The following is a 21,495-nucleotide window of genomic DNA, read 5'->3' on the forward strand; positions in this document are numbered from 1 at the left end:
GTGTGTGTGTGTGTGTGTATAACCTTGATTGTAGTAGTAAGAAGTCTCCTTTCTTTGACAGAGTGAAACACTGCTTCTTGAAATGGAGGGAATGGAAGAAACATCTGAAAGAATTCTTTTAGAGCCATACAAGTATTTACTTCAACTGCCAGGCAAGTGTCCTTTTACCATTCTGTTCTGTTTTTCTACTTGTTTTCAGAGCTTGATCAGAATTGTCCTCTACTTATTCTTTTGAATTTGTCCAGTCTTGACTTGTATGGACTTTGATTCTGAGTAGTTTAATTCTTTTATTGAAAGGAGCAGAATTTTCTATTTAGAAGAAATCTAGCACTTCTGAGATTGTTCCTCTGGTCTGTCCAATTCAGACAAACTGTTCTTCCCCTCCCCTCACCACTGCATTCTAAGGAGCCAATATACTGTCTAATGCAGTGGCTCTCAACCAGGAGTATATGTATCTCAGGAGTACGCAGAGGTGTTCCGGAGGTACATCAACTCATCTAGATATTTGCCTGGTTTTACATAGGGCTCTCAAGTGATTCAAAAAATTAATCGTGATTAATCACACCGTTAAACAATAATAGAATACCATTTATTTAAACATTTTTGGATGTTTTCTACATTTTCAAATATATTGATTTCAGTTATAACATAGAATACAAAGTATACAGTGCTCTATTTTTGATTACAAATATTTGCGTGGTAAAAACAAAGGAAATCGTATTTTTCAGTTCACCTAATACAGGTAATGTAGTGCCATCTCTTTATCATGAAAGTTGAACTTACAAATGTAGAATTATGTACAAAAAAATAACTGCACTCAAAAACAAAACCATTTAAATCTTTAGAGCCACTCAGTCCTACTTCTCATTCAGCCAATCACTCAGACAAACAAGTTTTTTTTATTTTCAGGGTATAATGCTGCCCCCTTCTTGTTCACAGTGTCACGTGAAAGTGAAAGAAGGTGTTCCCATGGCACTGGTGTAGTCGGCATCACAAGATATTTACATTCCAGATGCACTAAAGATTCATATGTCCTTTCATGCTTCAGTAACCATTCCAGAGGACATGCGTCCATGCTGATGATAGGTTCTTCTCTATAACAATCCAAAGCAGTGCAGACTGACGCATGTTCATTTTCATCATCTGAGCATTAGATGCCACCAGCAGAAAGTTGATTTTCTTTTTTGGTGGCTTGGGTTCTGTAGTTTCTGCATTGGAGTGTTGCTCTTCTAAGACGTGTGGAGCATGCTCCACACCTTGTCCCTCTCAGGTTTTGGAAGGTGCTTCAGATTCTTAAACCTGGGGTCGAGTGCTGTAGCTGTCTTTAGAAATCTCACATTGGTACCTTCTTTGCGTTTTGTCAAATCCGCAGTGAGAGTGTTCTTAAAATCAACAGCATGTGCTGAGTCATATTTCATGTTATAGTAGTCTCGGACGATATGACAGAATGCAGATAAAATAGAGCCAGAGACTTACAATTTTCCCCTAAGGAGTTCAGTCACAAATTTAACACATTATTTATTAAACAAGCATCATCAACATGGAAGCATGTGCTCTGGATGGTGGCTGAAGCATGAAGGAGCATATGAATGTTTAGCATATCTGGTACGTAAATACCTAGCAATGTCTGCTACAAAAGTCCCATGGGAACGCCTGTTCTCACTTTCAGGTGACATTGTGAACAAGAAGTGGACAGCATTATCACCTGTAAATGTAAACAAACTTGTTTGTCTGAGTGATTAGCGCCTACAAGTCCACTCAGTCCTACTTCTCATTCAGCCAAAGTTTTATATCGTTTTGTTTGAGTGCAGTTATGTAACAAAAAATTCCTACATTTGTAAATTGAACTTTCACCATAAAGAGATTGCACTACAGTAGTTGTATGAGGTGAACTGAAAAATACTGTTATCATTTTTACAGTGCAAATATTTGTAATCAAATAATAAGTGAGCAGTGTACACTTCATATTCTGCGTTGTAATTGAAATCAATATATTTGAAAATGTAGAAACATCCAAAATGTTTAATAAATTTCAATTGGTATTCTATTTAACAATGCAATTAAAACTGCTATTAATCGCAATTTTTAATAGTAACTTTTTTCTTTTGGTTAATCGCGTGAGTTAACTGCAATTAATCGACAGCCTGAGTTTTACAACAGGCTACATAAGACAGTAGCAAAGTCAGTACAAACTAAAATTTCTTGGAATTTGTTTATATATACTGAAATGTAAATTTTATTTGTTTATGGTAAAAATGAGAGAGCAATATTTTTTTCAGTAATGGTGTGCTGTGACACGTTTCTGTATTTTCATGTCTGATTTTGTACGCAAATAAGTCTTAAGTGAGGTGAAACTTGGGGATATACAAGAGAAATCAGACTCCTGAAAGGAGTGCAATAGTCTGGAAAAGTTAAGAGCCACTGGTTCTATATATCTGCGGTTGGTGAAAGGGAAAGTGCTAAAGACTTGGTCCAGCTTTTGTGAAATGGACATGGTCAGCCCTGAGCCTACTATTGACCTGTGCCTTGGTGTATTTGGACCTTTTGATCTCTCTGTACTGTTGGTTTCTCAGTTATGCCCTTCTCAACATGCTGCTTAAACAGTTGGTAATACACCAGAATTTTCCTTTGGACCAATTTCTGCTGTTCTAGGTCACTTAATCTCCCCAGATGGTCAGCCAGGGGTTTTATATTGGTCTCAGGCCAGCTGGTAATATGCTCAGAGGAGGGCCTCCTCTGAGACATGGTAACACTTCAGGCAGAAGGAAGCTGATCATTAGGACAGTAACTCACAGATCAACAGCATAGCATATGTTGTGCCATGTGTACAGGTAAGTGGCTTCTGTAGCTTTCATCCCTGAGCAGTGAAGTGTAGAAAATAAATCTGAGAAGCCACCGAAGCAGTGACTAGTCCCATACAGGAAGGAAATAGTAAAACTGTTAGCGCATTACAGCAGTGACTTCCATCCAATTTGTACTGTGAACTCCTGAAGACTAAAAGTAAGTCTAATGAAGATGATGCGAATGCCTATGCACACTTGGGAGAAATTTTAGATGTGGTCAGGTGGCATTAATAGGCATACTCTGGGTACAGATGGTCCTTTAGAATGCCAAATATCTGACGTAGGCAGGGTCTTGTAGTGAAACTTTCCTTTGGTTATGGTGAACTTTAATTGTTAAACCCTACAAGTGCAGCAGTTATAATCTGTGTACCACATATAATTCCAGTGTGACTATCAACTATTTCTGGTTGAAGTGGGGAAGGAGAAGAGAAATTTCCAGTAACGCTCCTTGCTCCAGCCTAAGGGGAAATCCCTGACTTCTAATGATACGGCATCTCCCATTAGGAAGTAAATCAGAATGAATTTATGGTATTTCAAAGCGTGCTCCGCTCCGCTCCGCTCCTCTCCTCTCCTCTTCTCTTCTCTTCTCTTCCCCCCCCCCATGGCTGCCAGTAGTTCCTGCAAATGAACCACCCACTACTTGCCCCCTCTCCCAGGTAAAAGGAAATGTAGCTTCCTTCCCACCCTTAATAGTTATTTTCCTTATAACCAGAAGGTCATTTAATGTATTACATGTTAAAATACTGAAGATGAACTAACTTTTTGCTAATGCATACACTGTTTGTAGTAGTTGGAGCTTAGTTTATCAGAAACTCAGTAATGGGAGTTCAGCATCCTAAAGAGAAATCAGAAATGGACAGCAAAAATGGCTCTAGAAAAGTTCTTTTAAAAACTAACTTGTAAATGTAGCTCAGTTTTTTCTTTTTAAATAGTTTTAAAACATACAGTAGAACCTCAGTTACGAACACCAGAGTAACAAACTGTAACTGGTCAACCATGCACCTCATTTGGAACTGGAAGTATGCAGTCAGGCAGCAGTAGAGACACAAAAGCAAATACAGTGGTGTACTGTGTTAAACTTAAATTTACTGTTTTAAAAACAAAACTTTTTAAACTTGACAAGGTAAGAGAACTTTCTGTGCTTGTTTCATTTAAATTAAGATGGTTAAAGCAGGATTTTCCTTAGTAAAGTTTCAAAGCTGTATTAAGTCAATGTTCGGTTGTAAACTTTTGAAAGAACCATAATTTTTTGTTCAGAGTTATGAACATTTGCAGAGTTATCAATGGCTTCCATTTCCAAGGTGTTCATAACGCTGAGGTTCTACTGTGATGTCTTTTCACCCTGTACATTTTTGGCTATGAAACTGACCATTTTGCTCATCTCCTTTATTATCATAATACTTTCGAGATTGACAGAACGCTGTTCCAAAAGAAAACTCTAAGGGGTCATCTAGAGTGTAAACAGATATAACATCTTTTTTTATCCTGCTCTGTGTGGAGGGGCATATGGTCTTGGCTATGACTGAGGTCTGTAGGGGACATTACTAGTAATTCCTTTTTAAAGTTTAAGCGTATTCTGTATTTTAGAAAGATGAGGGATTGACCCATCTCAGACTGCAGTCCTCTATCTATGGAAGAGATGACTGGTTTTGTCAGTGACATGAGCAGAGTATAGTAGAACCTGAAAGATACAGACTGACTGGTCAACCAGACACCCATGGGGAACCAGAAGTAAGCAGTAAGAGACAAAAAACAGAAGTAAGAGATAAAAAACAAACCAGCAAATGCAATACAGGCACAATGCAGTACAGTATCTTAAAGGTAGGCACATCTGGGCTGTGTCCCCACCCCATACTCACCACAGCGTGGGGCAGCCACTTACAGGTAAGAGGTGGTGAACGCTGTTTTCCCCTCTTCCCCCACTGGCTGGAAGGGGGACAAGCTTGCAAGCTCAGAGCTCGGGAAAGAAACTTCCCAAGTTGCTACTGAAACCTGGCCTGGAATGTAAGCTACTGAAGCCCGAACTCCTGCTTGCACGCTATGCTCTAGAGGAGCGGCTCAGTTTTAAAGGGCCACAGCCTGCACTGTGCGCCCACTGATGCTGTAGTGCCCCAGGGTGCCTCATCACCCGTGTAGCGCAGGGGGCTAGAACCAGCTGCCATTGCCCACTCCCACTTGCCAGGCAGAGCTGTGAGCCCTTGCTCCAAGCAGTCTGCCCTGAGGAGCATCCCATAGTGTCTTGTTCAGGGTTATGAACAACCTCCATTCCCGAGGTGTCCATAACTCTAAGGTTCTATTGTAGCATGGAAGAAGCAGGCAGAGTGTCACAGCTCTGTTTGTGCATCTGCTTTGCTGCCTCCTTTCTTTTGTGTTACCATACACTTTAATAATTTCCTGGAAAGAAGGATGCATGGTGAGGTAGAAAACCTTTTTCAGATGATAGTTATTTAGGTTAGTCAAGTCCAGAGAACACTTCAGAGGGACCCTAACTAAGCTAACTGAATGGGCAACTTAGCAGCAGATGAAGTTCGATGTTGATAAATGCAAAGTAATGCAAACTTAGGAGTGTGTGGAATATTACTCACATACCTTAGAGAGTTCTAAACAGTATCCAGTCGGGAAAGAAACTTGACATCATTATGGACAGCTCAATAAAGATTTCTAATCAATGTGCAGCTGCAATCAAAAAGGCAATTTCAAGATGTGTAAGGAATGGGATGAAAAACAATTCTGAAAATATAATAGCACTATAAATCAGTAGTTGATGCCCTTATCTAGAATACTTTGGCAGTGCTGGTCACTGCATCTTAAAGGAGGGAGATCAAAGAAAGTTTAATGAGAATGATTAGGGGTATGGAAAACTTCTCACTTAAAGACTGAAAAATCAGGGATTATGTACCTTAGACTAGAATTGATATAACAAATCTAGAGAAGGTAGATCAGGAGAACAGAAGGTCCTGGTCTCCTAAAACAAATGGGCATTCAATGAAATTGAAATGTGACAAATTCTATAATAAGGAAATGCTTTCTCACTTGGTATGTAATTACTGTGAAACTCATAGCCACAGGATGTCACTGAGGACAAGAAGGTTTCATATTAGTTTTGGACAATTATATGGGTAACAAGAATATCCAGAGATCTTTAGTTTCTCTCCTTTTAGAGTTCTGGAAGAGAGAACCTCATGGCTCAGGGTTTGTCTCTAAATACCCTAGAGACTAGGTTGAGATCTTCATGAGGTGCAGCTGGTCCCACTTTTATCTGGTTTCTTGCATCTTTCTCTGAAGCATCTGAAGCATCTGGACCTGGCCACTGCAGAATACAGGATTAAGTGGACTGCAGGTCTGATCAAGTATGTTTCTTTTTTATTTATTTATATGTATATATGATTCCATTTCTACTCTGTAGAACACACTGATATAACAATAGTCTGGGAGCATAGTATAGTAAAACCTCATTCCATAGGCAAGGGATTTGTCATTTGACCTGTAAAAATCTACAGAATCATCATTTCCATGGTGTCCTCCTTTGTGACATGGAGGGGGAAGAGTTCCCCCTACTCCTCCCAGCTTCGCATCCTCTAGCTGGTGAAAATTTTGATAAGTGTTGTCGGAAATGGGTTCAGAGGAGTCTCATTCAGAAGCACTTTCTCCCATAAACACCATGGTACCAAATATGACAAGCCTAGAACAATTATATAGATATTTGAGAAACTTTAAAAATCAACTTTTTTTCTTTTTTTAGTTATGCTTTAACACAGCAGTGCATTGGTCACATAAACCCATTGATTTTGGCTAATCCTAGGGAAGGCAGCCTTGACATGGAGGATTGAAAACATTATTAATCAAAGTAGTCATCGGTGTCATTTCCATTAGGGGCACCGCTGCTAAAACATCATACTGATCTTTGTCTGCACTGCAAAGTTCTGTACAAAGTAAGTAGCTGGCCAAACATACGCAGGCTAGTGAGCATCTGGTGTTTGCATAAGAGCATTTGATTAGCTGAAGGATTTATTTGTGAGCTCATGGTATTTCATACATAAATGATCTGATCAGTCCATTGTCCAAGACTCACGTATGCCTGAGGAAGGAGGATAATTTTGCATGCACTCAATCACCCAGTGTCATTCTGTTACTTGATAACTTGTCCAGTTGATAGGTATAAATGCCCCCCTTGTTGGTAGCAGTTTTTCTGAGTGACCAGAGCAATCAGTGAGGTGAGGAGTTGTGGTTGGCAGGATGCATGTATGGGTATATGTGTAATCTACCATTACAAGTGGCTGTTGGTTTAACAAGAGTGACTGCTTCATGCTGTTTCTCACCTGTTACACATGTTGACAGTGTGCTTAATGGTTGCCTTCAAGAAGCAGGTATTCTTGAAACTCATGCCATGAGACCTAGTATAAGGCAAGTCTCGCTCACAGCTAGCACTTTCCTGACCTCTTTGACTTTTTCCTGGATGCTCAGTGTACTTCCTCTCCAACCTTCCAAATTCAGTTTGTGGGTGTGCTTGTTATAGCATATGATGTGCCACCGAGCATTGTTTTTTAACCAGATCCTTTGGAGTGGTATTCTTTAAAGATTCAGCTATTAGTCAGTGTTCCATCTTCCCAGTGATACTTAAAAATAGGGAATTTTAAATTATTTTAGCATTGTATTTATGAAATATGTTTATGTAACTCTGCATACTTTTTGTGGATGGATTCTACTAATTTCTGGCTGAATGTTGACATTTTAACCAGTGCCTCATTACAGCTCTTGGCATAGTATACTAAGATGATGATCAGTATACTGAATTGCTTCTTTTTTTACTGATAGAAAATAAACTTAAAGCACTTTTTCCATTATAGTAATCTTTTAAAAAAAAAAACAAAACAAACAAAAAAAAAAACCTGGCATCGTGTTCTGAGGATTAACTGATAACACAATACTGTCAGTTGAGGGCCACAGTTTAACTGTATGTTTGTGCCTGCATTAAAGTATAATTTAAAAAAACATTCATAAACATTTTCTCATCTATATCTATGGAATTGTTCTAGGTTTGTCATGTTTGGTACCATTGTGTTTGTGGGAGAAAGGGCTTTCAAATGAAACTGCAGTTAGTCCATTTCCAATGACATTGTATTATCAAAATTTCCAGCTGAAGGACCTGGAGTGGGGAGCTGCGGTAGAGATGGGTCTCATTCTTCCCCCTTCCTGCCAGCCCACAGGGGATGACATCATTTGAAATTATGATTGTTGGTTTTTTTTGTTTTTTTTTTTTTTGATTAAACAAATCAAATGACATCTTTTACCTTTCTAACATTAACATATCCACAGAATTACACATGCTTCCAGCAGGGGCAACTCTAGTATAACTAGTTTGAGGAGCAGGGGGGTGACAAACCATTATTGGGGGAGCAAAGACTTTATTACACACACTTTATAGAATGGGGATAAATGTCTGACAATGTATTTACCTTCTTAAGTTTAATGAGCCTGTGGTGAGCAGCAGCAAATCTGTCGACAGCGCTCTTCAGTTCAAGAGACTTCAACTTTGTTTTTTAGTAGCCAGGTCTCTTAGCCGGTCACTTGTCATGCAGTTCCTCAGGTAATCTTTCACGCGTGGAAGGCATGAGAATATTCTTTCACAGGCAGCACTTGACAGAGGAGTAATCCCACCAGTCACACATAACTTGTGTAGTTTTTGGAAGGCAAGTTTGTATTTATTCCAAAAATTAATAGCTGCAACAAACGGTCAGTCTCGTAAGTCTTCCCTTCTCTACATAGCATTCAGTTAGTTTTGGCAAGAGTCTTGCCTCTGTCTCCACACTGTTTATATCGCATCCGAAGTGTTCTTGAAATGGCTTCAATTTTAGAAAGTCATAGTTTTCATACTTTGGATTAAGGCACCTAACACCAACAAGAACAGATTTATTTTCAGAAAATCTTTTTTTTTTTAAGTTCTCCAATTATTTGATCAAGCATTGTCAAAAAGGTGTGTGACCTTGAAACCTTCTTTATCTAGAAGGGATTATTCTTCACTTGATACTTCAGACAAAATGTATTCCTGAGGGTTTAGGCAACTTTCATACACAGCTCTGTACTCCCCAAACTTCAGGCAGCTTGAAAGCATTTTCTTAAGTGATTTGTAATGACTTGATTCCATATTTCATCAGATGCCTCTTCCAGATCACTCATGTTCAGAAATTCACTGATATGAATGTTCACAGATAAGCATACCTGAGACAAGTCACACTTAGCTGCTTGAAGGTAGTCAGGTAACTTTAAGAAGTTCAGTTTTCCAAAGGAGGACAATAAAGTCAGTCTGAACTAACACCTTGTGCATCCACTGCCCTGTCACCTCTTGATACAGCTGGTGACACAAGAATGGATTAAACTGTCTTTTTCACAGCGTTACAAGCAGAAACTTGTCATGCCCATTGAGTGTCTCAACTTCAATTCTGAAACTTTGGGTTGTGCTTTCTTTTTGAAAGGCTGTGAATTTAGTGAGTATATCTGATCCAGGATGGGGGAATCCAGTCTTTTGTTTTCTTTGCATACATCAGCAATAATTATATTGAGCCTGTTGTTGAAACAGTGAATGTGTAATGTTTGCCATACTACTTCCCGTAGGAACTTGCACACTAAAATTTCCACTCATACCATTGGCACCATCGTAAGTCTGAGAAATGCAGTTCTGTATATCAGTACCACACTGACAATGTGTTCTTCCCATATTTAAAGATTTTGCATCAGATGACTTGGCAGGATGGAAACCAAAAAATCTGTCATACAGTGCTATGCAGATAGTATCTCAACGCAACTGCTTTGCTAACATTCTTAATTTTGTCAGCCAATATAGAGGAAAATATTAGCCTCTTTCACTTCTTGGCTTATGCATTCAAATATAATGTCAGAAATGTTGAATTATTTCATATTGTATTGATGAATGGGTGTATTTTGCATCGCATGGTTCACTTTTTGTTTTCTTTAACACATCATTGTATTTGGCTGTTAGCGTTGGGAGCTGGAGGAAGTTGCCCTTGTCGTTGCTGCTTTCTCTTTTTCAGCAATTCCCCAGACTGCAGTTAGTTGCAGGACATCTGCCACAACTTTAATATACATGCAGTTCTCTTGCAGTAAAGCAAACGCGGGTCAGTAATTTGTGACTGAAGTGAAAGACCATCTTTTGACTGAATGAAGTCTACCTAGACAGCTCTTGTGATTCCATTTTCATGTTAGAGTCCTGTATCCTTTTTCCAGAGTTTTTTTTTTTCAGTTGCTGAAGCCATTACAAATAAACACAGATTTTTCTACCACAGTGGAGGTTGGAAAAAAATCTGCATGGGAAGCAGGAAGCTGCATTTGGTATTTTGCGACATTCAATCCGTGAACATGAACCAAGCTGCTCTTTTGAAACTGCTTACACTCGGTTCTTGTATTTTATTTGAGGATAAGATCTTAAGTGTGTTTGCTTTGGGCCATCAGATACAACTTGCACAATATAACTTGGTCCTGGTGGAATCTTATTCCCTGGGATTTACCTTGTTATCAGCTGGGTTCCATTTCAGCTTCTGTTCACCATGTTACCCAATCGTTTCCTTCCACATTATCTTCGTCTGGTGGTGAATCTGATGCTGAACGTTCTACTTCCGATTCTTTTAAGATACAACCTATGTCTCCACTATTGCGGTAAGTCAACCTATGCTATGTGGATAACATAGCTGGAGTTGACGTACCTTAGGTCGAGTTACTGCGGGGTCTACACTATGCAGGGTCGATGGGAGAAAATCTCCCGTCGATTTACCTTACTCTTCTCGTTGGGGTTAGAGTACAGGGGTCAACTGAAAAGCAATCTGCTGTCGATTTGACGGGTCTTCACTAGACCCGCTAAATCCACCAGTGGATTGATTTCAGAGAGTTGATCCCAGCTGTAGTAGAGACATAACCTAAGGTACAGAGTTCAGAGGTTATGTTGATAGAGTGCTCTCTGCTGGTTTTTCCAAAGTTAGGCCTATTTCTGAAGTTCAAGGTGAGTCTAGGCAAATTTTAGAGTAGCTGCTTTTCTTTGAATTTTGTTTTCAGAAAAGTTCTGAAATTGTCAGTGACCACGTGCTTTTTTTTTTTTTTCCTTCAGTTGCGTACAGAAACGAGGGTCTCACAGGTGGGTCCCAGGCCCCTCTTGTTGGAAGCTACTGTTTTGGGCTAGTTTGGGGGGTGGGAGGGTGTAACTGCACCTGCCCCCCTGCGTGTGGACTGCCCCGGGCCTGGCCCAGTACCTAAGGGATCTGGCCAGGCTGAGAGCAGCTTGTCTCCCAGCTAACTCCTCTGACTTCTGTTTGCTGGGGTGGGGAGAGGAAGACAAGGTATCTGTCTGTGAATTGCAGTGTCATAGCCTTCAGAGATATTCCCCAGCCAAGCAGGGACAAAGGAATGGTCATCCATTTAAATTTCCCTTCAGATGGTGTGTCCTGTAGGCTGTGCATTTCAGCAGCAGTCTTCTGTTCTGAAATAAGAAAGTACCTGTTTGTATTTCGCTAATCACTTCCACAGTCACGCCTCATATACCACAGCAGCAGAAGCGGTTTGTTCCCTTACTATTCTGTTTCTTCAGGCAGAAGGGGTAAAAAATATTTTTGGGTGAGAGGGAGGTGCCAGCTACCCCTTGGCATCATCACTGGCTTCCAGACTACAAAGTAAATGTAACATACTGAAGAAGTGCTCTTGACAACTTTTTAGTCCTACTAACCTTTGATATTGTACTTTTTTTTTTTTTTTTTTTTTGTGAAGGATTTTGAGAGTATCAGATTTGCTTCTATGGGGATCTACTTATGGTGGGGCTAGTAGCACTACCTAAAGTTGCCCAACCCTTCCCATTATAAGACTGTTCTCAGTTGCTTATTTTTTTGTCCAAACTTAAGCCATTTGGGATGAAACTGTGTACTTCAGGCTTAAGTTTTTTGAAAATTTCAGCCAAAAACAACTCACCTGTTTATGAAAAAGGCTAAGGAAAAATATGCTTTTCTACCATTTCAAAAAATTCTGATTTACTTTTTTTGATAAGCTCTAAAGTCCACATGCTTTGGAGCAGGGACTTAAAATTTGGCTGGTGGATGGCTTTTGTGTCAGGGATGTGCCTCTTACTGATCCTCTGACAATCCACCCAAACTTGACCAAGTTAGAAGCCTTTGGGAAAACCTGTTTAAACATGCTCATAGAAGCCTTAAGATTTTTAGCTGCTAAAATCGCCAAAGATTCTGTGCACACTGAACACGCTGCTTCTCCTACATGTGATTGCCTGACTTAGTGAACAGGATGATACTGAACACCACAGTGGACATGTATCTTCTTGTTTTCATTGTTTGATATGTGACTCTAGGTCTCTTATTTTCAGCACGTTATTCAAACCCTTCTTCCAGTACAGAATTACGTCATTGTGGGCTCTTCCATGGTGCTCATCAGTGTAAGAGCTGAGTGCTTCACAAACATTGATCAATTTATTTTCCCTGTGAGATCGGGATGGGGAAAGGGAGTAATAGTATCCCCATTTTACAAATGGGGAGTTGAAGCACAGAAAGCCCAAGTTTAACAGTATCCACTAAACTTGGGTGACCTGTTTGAGACACAGACCTGAGGTTTTTGGAGTACGTAGTATTATATGGCATTTTGTGTTCAAAGCACAGCTCCATTGACTTCATTTGCAGCTCTGAGTGCCAAAACTCCTGCGAGTAAGACTCTATAAAGTATCAATTTGGATACAGAATTAGTGACCACCTGTGAAAAGTGACATGATGTGCTTGTCACTCGGGACGGACTTCCTTTTCCCATTGCTGCTGGAGGAAGAGGCTGCTTGCTGTTGCTGCTGGGAGGGCAGGAGGAGGTATGTTGGACCCCTCTGTCCACTCCCACATTGAGTCTGCTCACCACCTGCCTGTCTTCACTTGCCCTGGGGCTGCAGTTACCTACCTACCTACCTACTAGGCAAGCTCACGTGGGTGCACATGTGCTCCTCCTCAGATTTCCCTCTCTCTGTTGGGCTAATGGGCCCTCTTCTTCCCCTGCCTGTTCACAAGTCCAGTCCCCCCATCCCCACCCCGTGGTTCACTGCTCCTGATCTCCCCCACCACATCACAGTCCCCCTTGTTGTTCCCTCTCCCACATTTCATTGTCTGAGCTATTCCCTTGCTCTTTGTTGCCTACTGCCTCAGCTGGCCTCGCTCTCCCCATGTGTGTTCCCTGCCCTTGTGTTATCTCGCCATTTATTGCACCCCCTCAACTTACTTATACACCCCTTACAGTGCACCTCAAAGAGCTAGATTTTTTTGCTCCCCTGTGCTGACTGTAAATCCCCATTCCCCCTTTCAGGTGTTTGATTACTACTTCTAGTTTCCATTAGTTCTCTCCTCCCTGCATGTGCAGTCCCATTGAGAGGAGTGGGTAAGATCCGTTTTCCTCACCCCTTTTTTTAATATTTCCTTCTCTCTCTCTCTCTCTCTCCCCCCTTCCGTGGCTGTTCTTACCACCGTTGCTTGGTGGACCCCAGCAATGGGTGAGGCTTCTGCTCTGGCACCTTCGTCTATCTGGTGGGAGAGACTGAGGGAAGGGGGGGAAATCCCTGGCCACCTCTGTCAACCTACCTTGGCTTTCTTCTCTAGCGCTAGGGCCCTATCAATTTCGTGGCCGTGAAACGCGTCATGGACCTTGAAATTGGATCTCCCCCTGATGCTAGGAGAGCCCCAGCAAAGGTGGTTCCTAGCTCCATCTGGGCTGGGGAGGGACAGGAATTGTCCATCCCCCTGTACAGCCACAGGTATTTGTGGGGGGGAGGGGAGACCAGACCCTCTTCTGGGTGCATCCCTTTGCTGCAGCCCCAGAGGTTCCTGCAGCTGTTGGAGGCACCAGGAAGTGGGTCTGATCTTCCCTATGCTGCTGGGAGTGCCCAAGCAGAGGGCTCCTAGCTGCTTAATCCAGGCAGAGCTGGAGCAGGACAGGACTTCCTCTTTCTCTGTAGGACTGCTCTTGGGTATCTCTCCTGGCTGCAGATAGCTCCACACCCCCTCATCCCCATTCACCTCCTGTCCCGCTCCCTTTGCAGCTGCCTGGGGAGGGGACATTGTACACAAAAAGGTTTTTAAAAAAAATCTTCTTTTAAGAAAACGATAGCGCTCGGAGACCCATCATTTAGCTAGAATGGAACTTGTGCATGCATTTGCAAGTGCTAATATATGGTTGGAAAAACTTGATCACCCAAAGCTGCATGAGTTAATACAACAGAATGTACAAAATGTTGGTCACTTACCAAGTGCGAATAAGCTATGACAGAACTACCTTCCAAAGGCTTTTGCTACACATTTTGAGGAGATTAAGTCAAATTAACTCATGGGAGTCTTTTGCAATTATTTCAGATGAGCAAGACAACTAAGTACTACGTGTTCTGTTTGGCCTTGTCAGAAATAAAAATCAAAGATGTATAGACAAGAAAGCTAACAGTGCTCACCAACCGCATTTATTTGCGGGCTTTTAACTACACTACAGTTTCTCAAGCGATAATTAACAGTTTCAAAATACAGTGCAAACTTTGTCACAAGCTGCATTGTCACTTATGAAAGCAGATACTTTGCCAATCTTTCAGATTGGCTCTCTGAGGTCTAATGCCAAATGCTGTCCATATTACATGTAATGCACGTATAATTTATCTTGTCAGTGAGCTGTGCAGATGCAAGTTTGGTAAAGGTAATAAACTGGTCAGCTATATTAAAAAGATATTTAAACACTACCCTAACCTCAAACTTCAATACAGGCAGCACATTGCAAACATGACTGAAGTTGGGGAACAAAAAATTGCACTTCCCCCAGAGCCAGTAATTACTTGTTGGGATTCACAGTTTTGGCCTGTACAATACCATGCAGCTCACCTGAAGTACTAGTCTGAGCTCCTCTCAGAAGAGCTGACACTGAAAACACAGGTTTTAACAAAACTGTCAACCGTTCTAAATGATGCTTAGCTGAAAGAGAATGTTCAGTTTGTTGCCAAGAATGCCACAGGACTCATGGACTTAATCATTTGGTTTGAATCTCGACATGTCACAATTTACCAAGCATACAACAAAGTAATGGATGTACATGCTGTTCTGGGCTGAAGCACAGTCAAATGAAAACTGATCTGACAATGCTGAGTTAAATGGCAGTGCTCAGCAGGTGTATTCTTGCATGGCAAAGAAGCTCAAACAATACTACTACTACGGGGAAGAGTCAAGCAATGTAGCAAAAATGGCTCAGAAGTTTCACAACCTGCAGTAAGGTTCCTAAAAGCAGTATGTATTTTTGACCCTGCACAAATGCATCTGTTGAGGTGTATTTAACCTCACTTAATGCAATTCCTGGCTTTGATAAGAATTGTAGGCTGGAGATGCCTACTTACAGTCTGCTTCTTTTGCAATATTTTTGTAATTTACCTGTACTGCAGTTTTGGAACTCCGCAGAATCCCCCATCTTGCAAGGCTAGCTAAGGGCTGTCTGACAATTCCAACAAACTGTGGATGCAGAGAGAGCAGTGTCTAAACACGAGCAGGTGTTTTCAGTACAGAGACAGGGAATGAAGAAAGACAGTTGCTGGATGCTCTATGCTGACATTAAATCAAAGACATTTGAAACCAGAACTGTTTTTCACATGTTTTTGTTAACTTAAGGCTGTGGCTCTCAAGTTTGAGGCTACCAATTGAGCTCTCTACCCTACAAAGCAGTCTCCAGTTGCTGTATCTACCAATCAGGGAGTTGAGCCCTGAGTGTAGTTTGTTGCTGTAAAGTGTCAATAAATTCTGTCGAGTTCACATGACTTCTTTATTTTACCAAAATAAGTTGCTAATTGCATCTGGAAGGGGGATGCACTCTGTACAGTGACCCCTCCCCATGTGTCTGCAGTGTCTTGCTTCTTCCAAGCCGGCCAGGACTAACAGCAAGGAGCCCCTGGCTGGGGCATTTCCAACAACACAGAAGAGATTACACCCACCTCCACCTCCAGGAACCTCCTGCGGCTGCAGGAAGCTCTGCAGTTGCTGCCTTTCAGAGCCCAGAAGTGAGGGTGGCAATCCTATGGTGTGTGTGCGCGCTCTCTCGCACACCCACCCTGCAACAGGTTTGTGACCCCCGCCACCCACTCCCCCTGCACTCTGTATTTGGGTCAGGACCCCCTCCCCCCCTTACAACACTGAAATTTCAGATTTAAAATCTGAAAACATGAAATTTTACCAATTTTCAAATCCTAAGACTGAAATTAACCATAATGGTCCGTAAATTTGGTAGGGCCATACCCATGGCTATCAATAACAGTTCTGCCAGCACCATCAGCACTTCCTGTAGCAGAAGGCACAGGCAGGGACTCCCCTGCCAAACCATCACCACTGGCAGAGTCCCCTCTAATCAGCAAGGAGGGCCAGGTAAGAACAAGCTCTACCCAGAAATCTGCAATGGCTGCTGCTACCACATCTCCCACCCACCTCAACCCCATTGTCCCTTTTACCGGCTGTGGGAGCATCTGCCGTTCAACCCCAGGCATGTACCTAGGTGACTATTGTCCCATTGCCATCCATTGTTCCTCCATTCACCGCTACCACCACTATGGCCCCCACCACCACCTCCATCTCGGGCAGTCCACAAAGTTGTGGAGAGAGGCATTTTGGGTGGGGGCCTCTGTTCCTCTCAGGTCCTTAGAGGATCTGGCTGTAAGGGTGGCCCTCAGCTCTGTCCTGTCCTTCCTCCTCAGTGCTACCTTTTTAGCTTTCTCTTGCATCCCTGGGAAAACACCTCTCCCAGGACTCCCCTCCCCCCGGGTTGAAAGGATCCCATCCTCTGTTGCGTGCCTTTGTTCTACTGGCGAGTAATCCTCCCAGGTGGTACTGGTAGAGAGTGGCAGGGGGAATCTGGAGTGGTCTTTTGTAATACTCTATCAGGGCTTCCTCTACTGGATTCATTCACTGCTTTTTTTTTTTCTGCCAGGCTTTGGGGCGTGTCTGGAGATAACTGTCCATTGGCCCAGGGGTGGGCAACCTGTGGCTCTGGAGCCATATGCGGCTCCTTGTATAGGCACTGACTCTGGGACTGGAGCTGTAGGTGCCAACTTTCCAATGTTCTGGGGGGTGCTCACTGCTCAACCCCTGGCTCTGCCACGGGTCCTACCCCCACTCTGTTCCTTCCTGCCCCCTCCCCTGAGCATGCAGTGCCCTCGCTGCTCCTTCTCCTCCATCTTCCCCCCCCCCCCAGCCTCCTGCACGCCGTGAAACAGCTGATAGAGAGGAAGGAAGCGGCGCTGATTGGCAGGGCTGCCGATGGGTGGGAGGTGCTGAGAGCGGGTCGGGGGGAGTTGATTTGAAGGGCAGGGGGCTGTTGACATGGTACTGTGGCTCTTTGGCAATGTACATTGGTAAATTCTGGCTCCTTCTCAGGCTCAGGTTGGCCACCCTTGCCTTGGCCTGACAAAGGATGCTGGGCACCCCTAACACGCAGGAGGGTGCTGGCCCTTCCACCACCAGTGACCCTAACTGCTTGGTTCTCCCTCCTCCTGTGTGTCTGACAAATCCAATTTAGGCACTGGGCAGAGTGGATAAAAATCAATGCTTTTTTTAAAAAAAATCAAAACTGGATTTTTTTTTGAGGAAAACTTATCAAAAGATAGCTTTAATTAAGATATGTTATAGCTCAAAGATATTTCATCATGTAATAGGGATTATAAATTCTAATTCTGTCAATGAGAATATATTCATGTAATGCTTAAGAAAAAAAATTTGTAAATGAGTTCCAATAGCTTATGGATTAGGGACCCAATTTTATGGGGTTCCAGTGGCTTCTGTATTATTTAGGTTAATCTTTCTATCTACCCAATGGGACTCAGTGCTCAGTCTAGAAGATACCATCAAAGATGCTTAGTTTTGCAGTTCTCAAACTCTGGTTTTGTCTCCAGAGATAACATGCTTGTTAACAGCAATAATGTTTTAAAATAAATATATATAGAGGTGAGAAATAACAGACCTCAACCCTATTGTCCCTCTGCAAATTTGTGTACACGGAATCAATCTCTTACCTTTCTCTAAAAGTGGAAACTTTTCAAAAAGTTCAGTGAATAGAAGATTTGGACAAATAGATCTGGACAAAGAGAAGAAGTCTGGAGATAAATGTGAGAAGGGGTGGACAGGCAGTAGAAACAAATGTGAAACTGTTTGAGAAGCATATTCCAGATGTCTTGTGGTCTTTCAGTGTAGCCTTCATTGATTTGGGATCTACCATACCATTCTCTCACTCAAAGGGAAAACCTATAATGGTAGCAGGCTGTAAGAGAGACCCAATTTGGGAATTTTTTAATGAAGTTCCTCTACCTGTGGGTAAGACCGGCATGCGTGCGAAATGCAGACAGTGCAACAAAGAAATGCAAGCCCTGGTTGTCCGAATGAAACAACATTATGAGAAGTGTTCCTTCTCAGGAGAAAACTGCTTTGAAGATGATGAAAGGAACATGTCTGAACATGCAGGATCTTCAGGTTGGTAAACTTTTTTTTTGTTTCATACTTCCTTCTTAAGGACTGCCTGTCTTCCTTCTTGGCCATTCTTGAATTCTCATGTTTGAGCAAAAAATACAGTTGTTACTCTGTGGTACTATCATTTTAAATGCAGTTGTGATAAAAAATAGCTGAAATAGGCAGATCTTCCTTTTACAATTTCACCTCTAAAGTAGCACTGAGTGTCAGTGAACGCAATGAGTAATACTAAATGAGCAGTATGGTGGTAATTAAATAACTGCATTGACTTATTTTGTTTAGGAGAATCCATCGTCAACATACAGGATTCTGAAGATTATCAACCTTCAAGATCACCATCATTTTCTATAGTTTCAGAGTTATCTGCCAGTGAGAGTGTTTCAGTCACATCATGTATGTTACATAGCCATAGTATGTCACCTGTAGCAAAAAGGAAAAAAAACTCCATCATCCAAAAAAAAACCAACCATAGATAATCTTGTGATAAGAACCAGCAGATTACAAAAAGAGGTAATTGATTGATTGGAAAAATTGCCCTGTTTGTTTATGCAATAAGCTGTTGTTTCCGTATGATTGAGAACCCACACTTCATTAACATGGTTCAGTCATTAAGACCAGGATACAGTCCACCCAACAGAGCTGGTGTCACAGGCAAATTGCTGGATACAGTGTGTGTGAAAGAGAAATTGAGCAGTTTGCAAAAGGTCTAGAGGGTGAAGTTGTTAACCTGAGTCTTGATGGGTGGAGCATTTTCCACAATAATCCTGTTGTATGTGCTTGTGTAACAGAAGGGAATGTCTTCCTTACAGAAACAATTGATACATCAGGGAATGCGCACGCAGCAGAATACTTACAAGAAGTAGCAGTAAAAGCTATAACAAACTTGGGGAAAAAAAATTCAAATGTCTGGTACGCAGGTTGGTCACAGACAATGCTGCAAATATATCAAAGATGAGACGAAATTTAGAAGAGAGTCCCAAGCTACTCTCATTGCAGTGCTCATTTGATGCACCTCCTAGCCAAAGACTTCAGTGTTCCAGAAATAAAGGCTAATATTGTTGAAATTGCAGAATACTTCTGTAACAACCACTCTGCAGCAGTTAGCTAACTGTCCCACAAGACATGCGATGGAACTCCGTAGTGGACTGTTTTGAGCACTACATCAAGAACTAGCCTAATCTGACAGTTTGGCTGTGACAGTGCCACTTATTTTTTCACAGTTTTGTTCACAAAGATCTCAACATTGGGCTTAAGAGAAATGTTGAACACCTGCTGGGTACCCTGAAGCCTACTTCTGTAGCCTTGAAGAAAATGCAGGGAAATAGCTGTTTTATTGCTGACGCTGTTGAAATTTTGGAAGGAACTGAGTGAGTTCTTAAAAAGAGAAATATGCAATGACAGAGTTCAATTACAAGCATTTTAAAAAACGACTGGGACAAGCACTATCTTCAGCTCATTTTCTTGCAAATATTCTCGATACTCTGTATCAGAGTCAAACCTTAACTGCTGAAGAAGAGGAGTTGGCTATGACATGGACATCCAGCAGTCCATCCATCCAACTATAATAAACTTCAGCCCTAAGGGTGAACCATTCAAGAAATACGTTTCTTTTAAAGAAAGTCACACCAGTGAACTGGTGGAAGTCACTTGAGCACTTTGGATTCAGAGACTGTTGAAGTGGTGGTCTCCCTTTTTAACGCTGCTTCTGCTGGTGTAGAAAGAATATTTTCTTCCTTTGGACGAATTCATTACAAATTGAGAAATTGTTTAGGTCCTGAAAAAGCAGGAAAGCTTGTTTTTCTTTTCCAGATTATGAACAAACAGGAAAATGAAGGTGAAGACGACTGAATTAGCTGCAGAAGCCAATATTTTAAGTTTCTCATGTTGACCTGGCTGACATTGTCTATTTTAATTCTTGGGTTTAAAAAAAAAAATTATTTTAGTTAAAAACAATTTTAACAAACAACCCTGATCTTAAAGTACTTTAATGTTTAACAAAATTCAAAAATTCATATGCTTGTTTTGTTAAAATATTTATTATGTTTGCTGTTGAAGGAAAAAATCCAGAATACATAATGTTGTTTTAGTTGAATAAAACAATTTAAATGTCTGTCTGGTGGTGATCTCTTCTTAATACAGCATGGCAAGAAAATCCTCTAAATATTAATGATTTAAGCTGTTGAATTGGAGATCGTTCACCTCCCAATGACTTCATAAATCTGCTTCAATTACCTTTGGTAAATGAAATAACCAAACAATCATTCATTTTCTGATATAGCTGTAAAACTAATCTGAAAAGCTTTCAGAATCATTTTAAAAATGTATAGTGTGTACCTTCTAAAAATGAAACCTACATCTGTCTCTGAGTCGTGAAGAATATGTGTTAAGGTTATAACAACCAACAAGAATGCACTTCTATGTAGCAATCCATGATTATATTGAGTCTTCCTGACTAGTGATTTAAATCACAATTTAAATTTGATTTAAATCAAATCCACCCTGGCACTGGGGTAGTTGCATCTAACTGAGCTGACAGACCACTCAGCTGTTAAATCAGGTGGGGTACTCAGAAGGTTGGGTTGAAGCAATGTCAGGGAGCCAGTCCATCTTGAGGGGAGACTGCCTTTTCCCGTCTTCCTATCCCTCATTTATCTGGTCCCCATCTGATCGCCCTTGCCTTGTGAGCCCACTTCCAAACAGCAATGAGGATTGGAGACTGGTGATGGGGAATGGAGGCAAGTGTGGCAAATGCGAGTCACAGGCCTAGCAACTCCCTCTGTTAAAAGGGGGAGGAGGGACTGCTGTTCCTACTTCCACACTCCAGGAGAAGGTCCAGCAGCTGGAGCTGGCCAAGAAGACTCCGGTAGCAAAGCAGGACAATACTTTCCCATCCTCTGGAGTCTCTAATTGAGAAGGCCTCAGAGAACCTGCTCATGCAACACACCCACTTTAATCATCTGTTTCCCACTCCCTGCTGGACCACATTTACATTTCCCGTTTTAACATCTTGTGGGCCCACTCCTCCAGTGTGCATCTGGCCCCCTTCTTGGACCAACTTTTGGTGTCCATGATTGTTTCTCTGTTGCCTGAGCAGTCTGATCTTTCCTACGGGCATTTTAACAGCCTCAGTTGAGGGGCTTGGACCT

At 41.7% G+C, this 21,495-nt stretch overlaps 1 protein-coding gene across 5 annotated transcripts in view; it reads left to right on the top strand.

Annotated features, from left to right (window-relative positions):
• The window catches only part of GGPS1 (geranylgeranyl diphosphate synthase 1), a 62,987-nt gene that overhangs the window by 9,869 nt on the left and 31,623 nt on the right, over positions 1–21,495 (top strand). For 2 of the 5 annotated variants that reach the window (XM_077813439.1, XM_077813440.1), the window contains exon 2: positions 62–152. In XM_077813439.1, the coding sequence (XP_077669565.1) occupies positions 83–152 (70 nt within the window). In that variant the 5' untranslated portion in view covers positions 62–82. Of the gene's footprint in view, positions 1–61; positions 153–6,086; positions 6,194–15,758; positions 15,958–18,201; positions 18,353–18,631; positions 18,860–21,495 lie in introns of those variants that run through there. The other 3 variants (XM_077813441.1, XM_077813444.1, XM_077813443.1) reach the window with 3 other exon arrangements.

Source organism: Eretmochelys imbricata, chromosome 3 (genome assembly GCF_965152235.1).
Source record: "Eretmochelys imbricata isolate rEreImb1 chromosome 3, rEreImb1.hap1, whole genome shotgun sequence".
Taxonomy (NCBI): domain Eukaryota; kingdom Metazoa; phylum Chordata; order Testudines; family Cheloniidae; genus Eretmochelys; species Eretmochelys imbricata.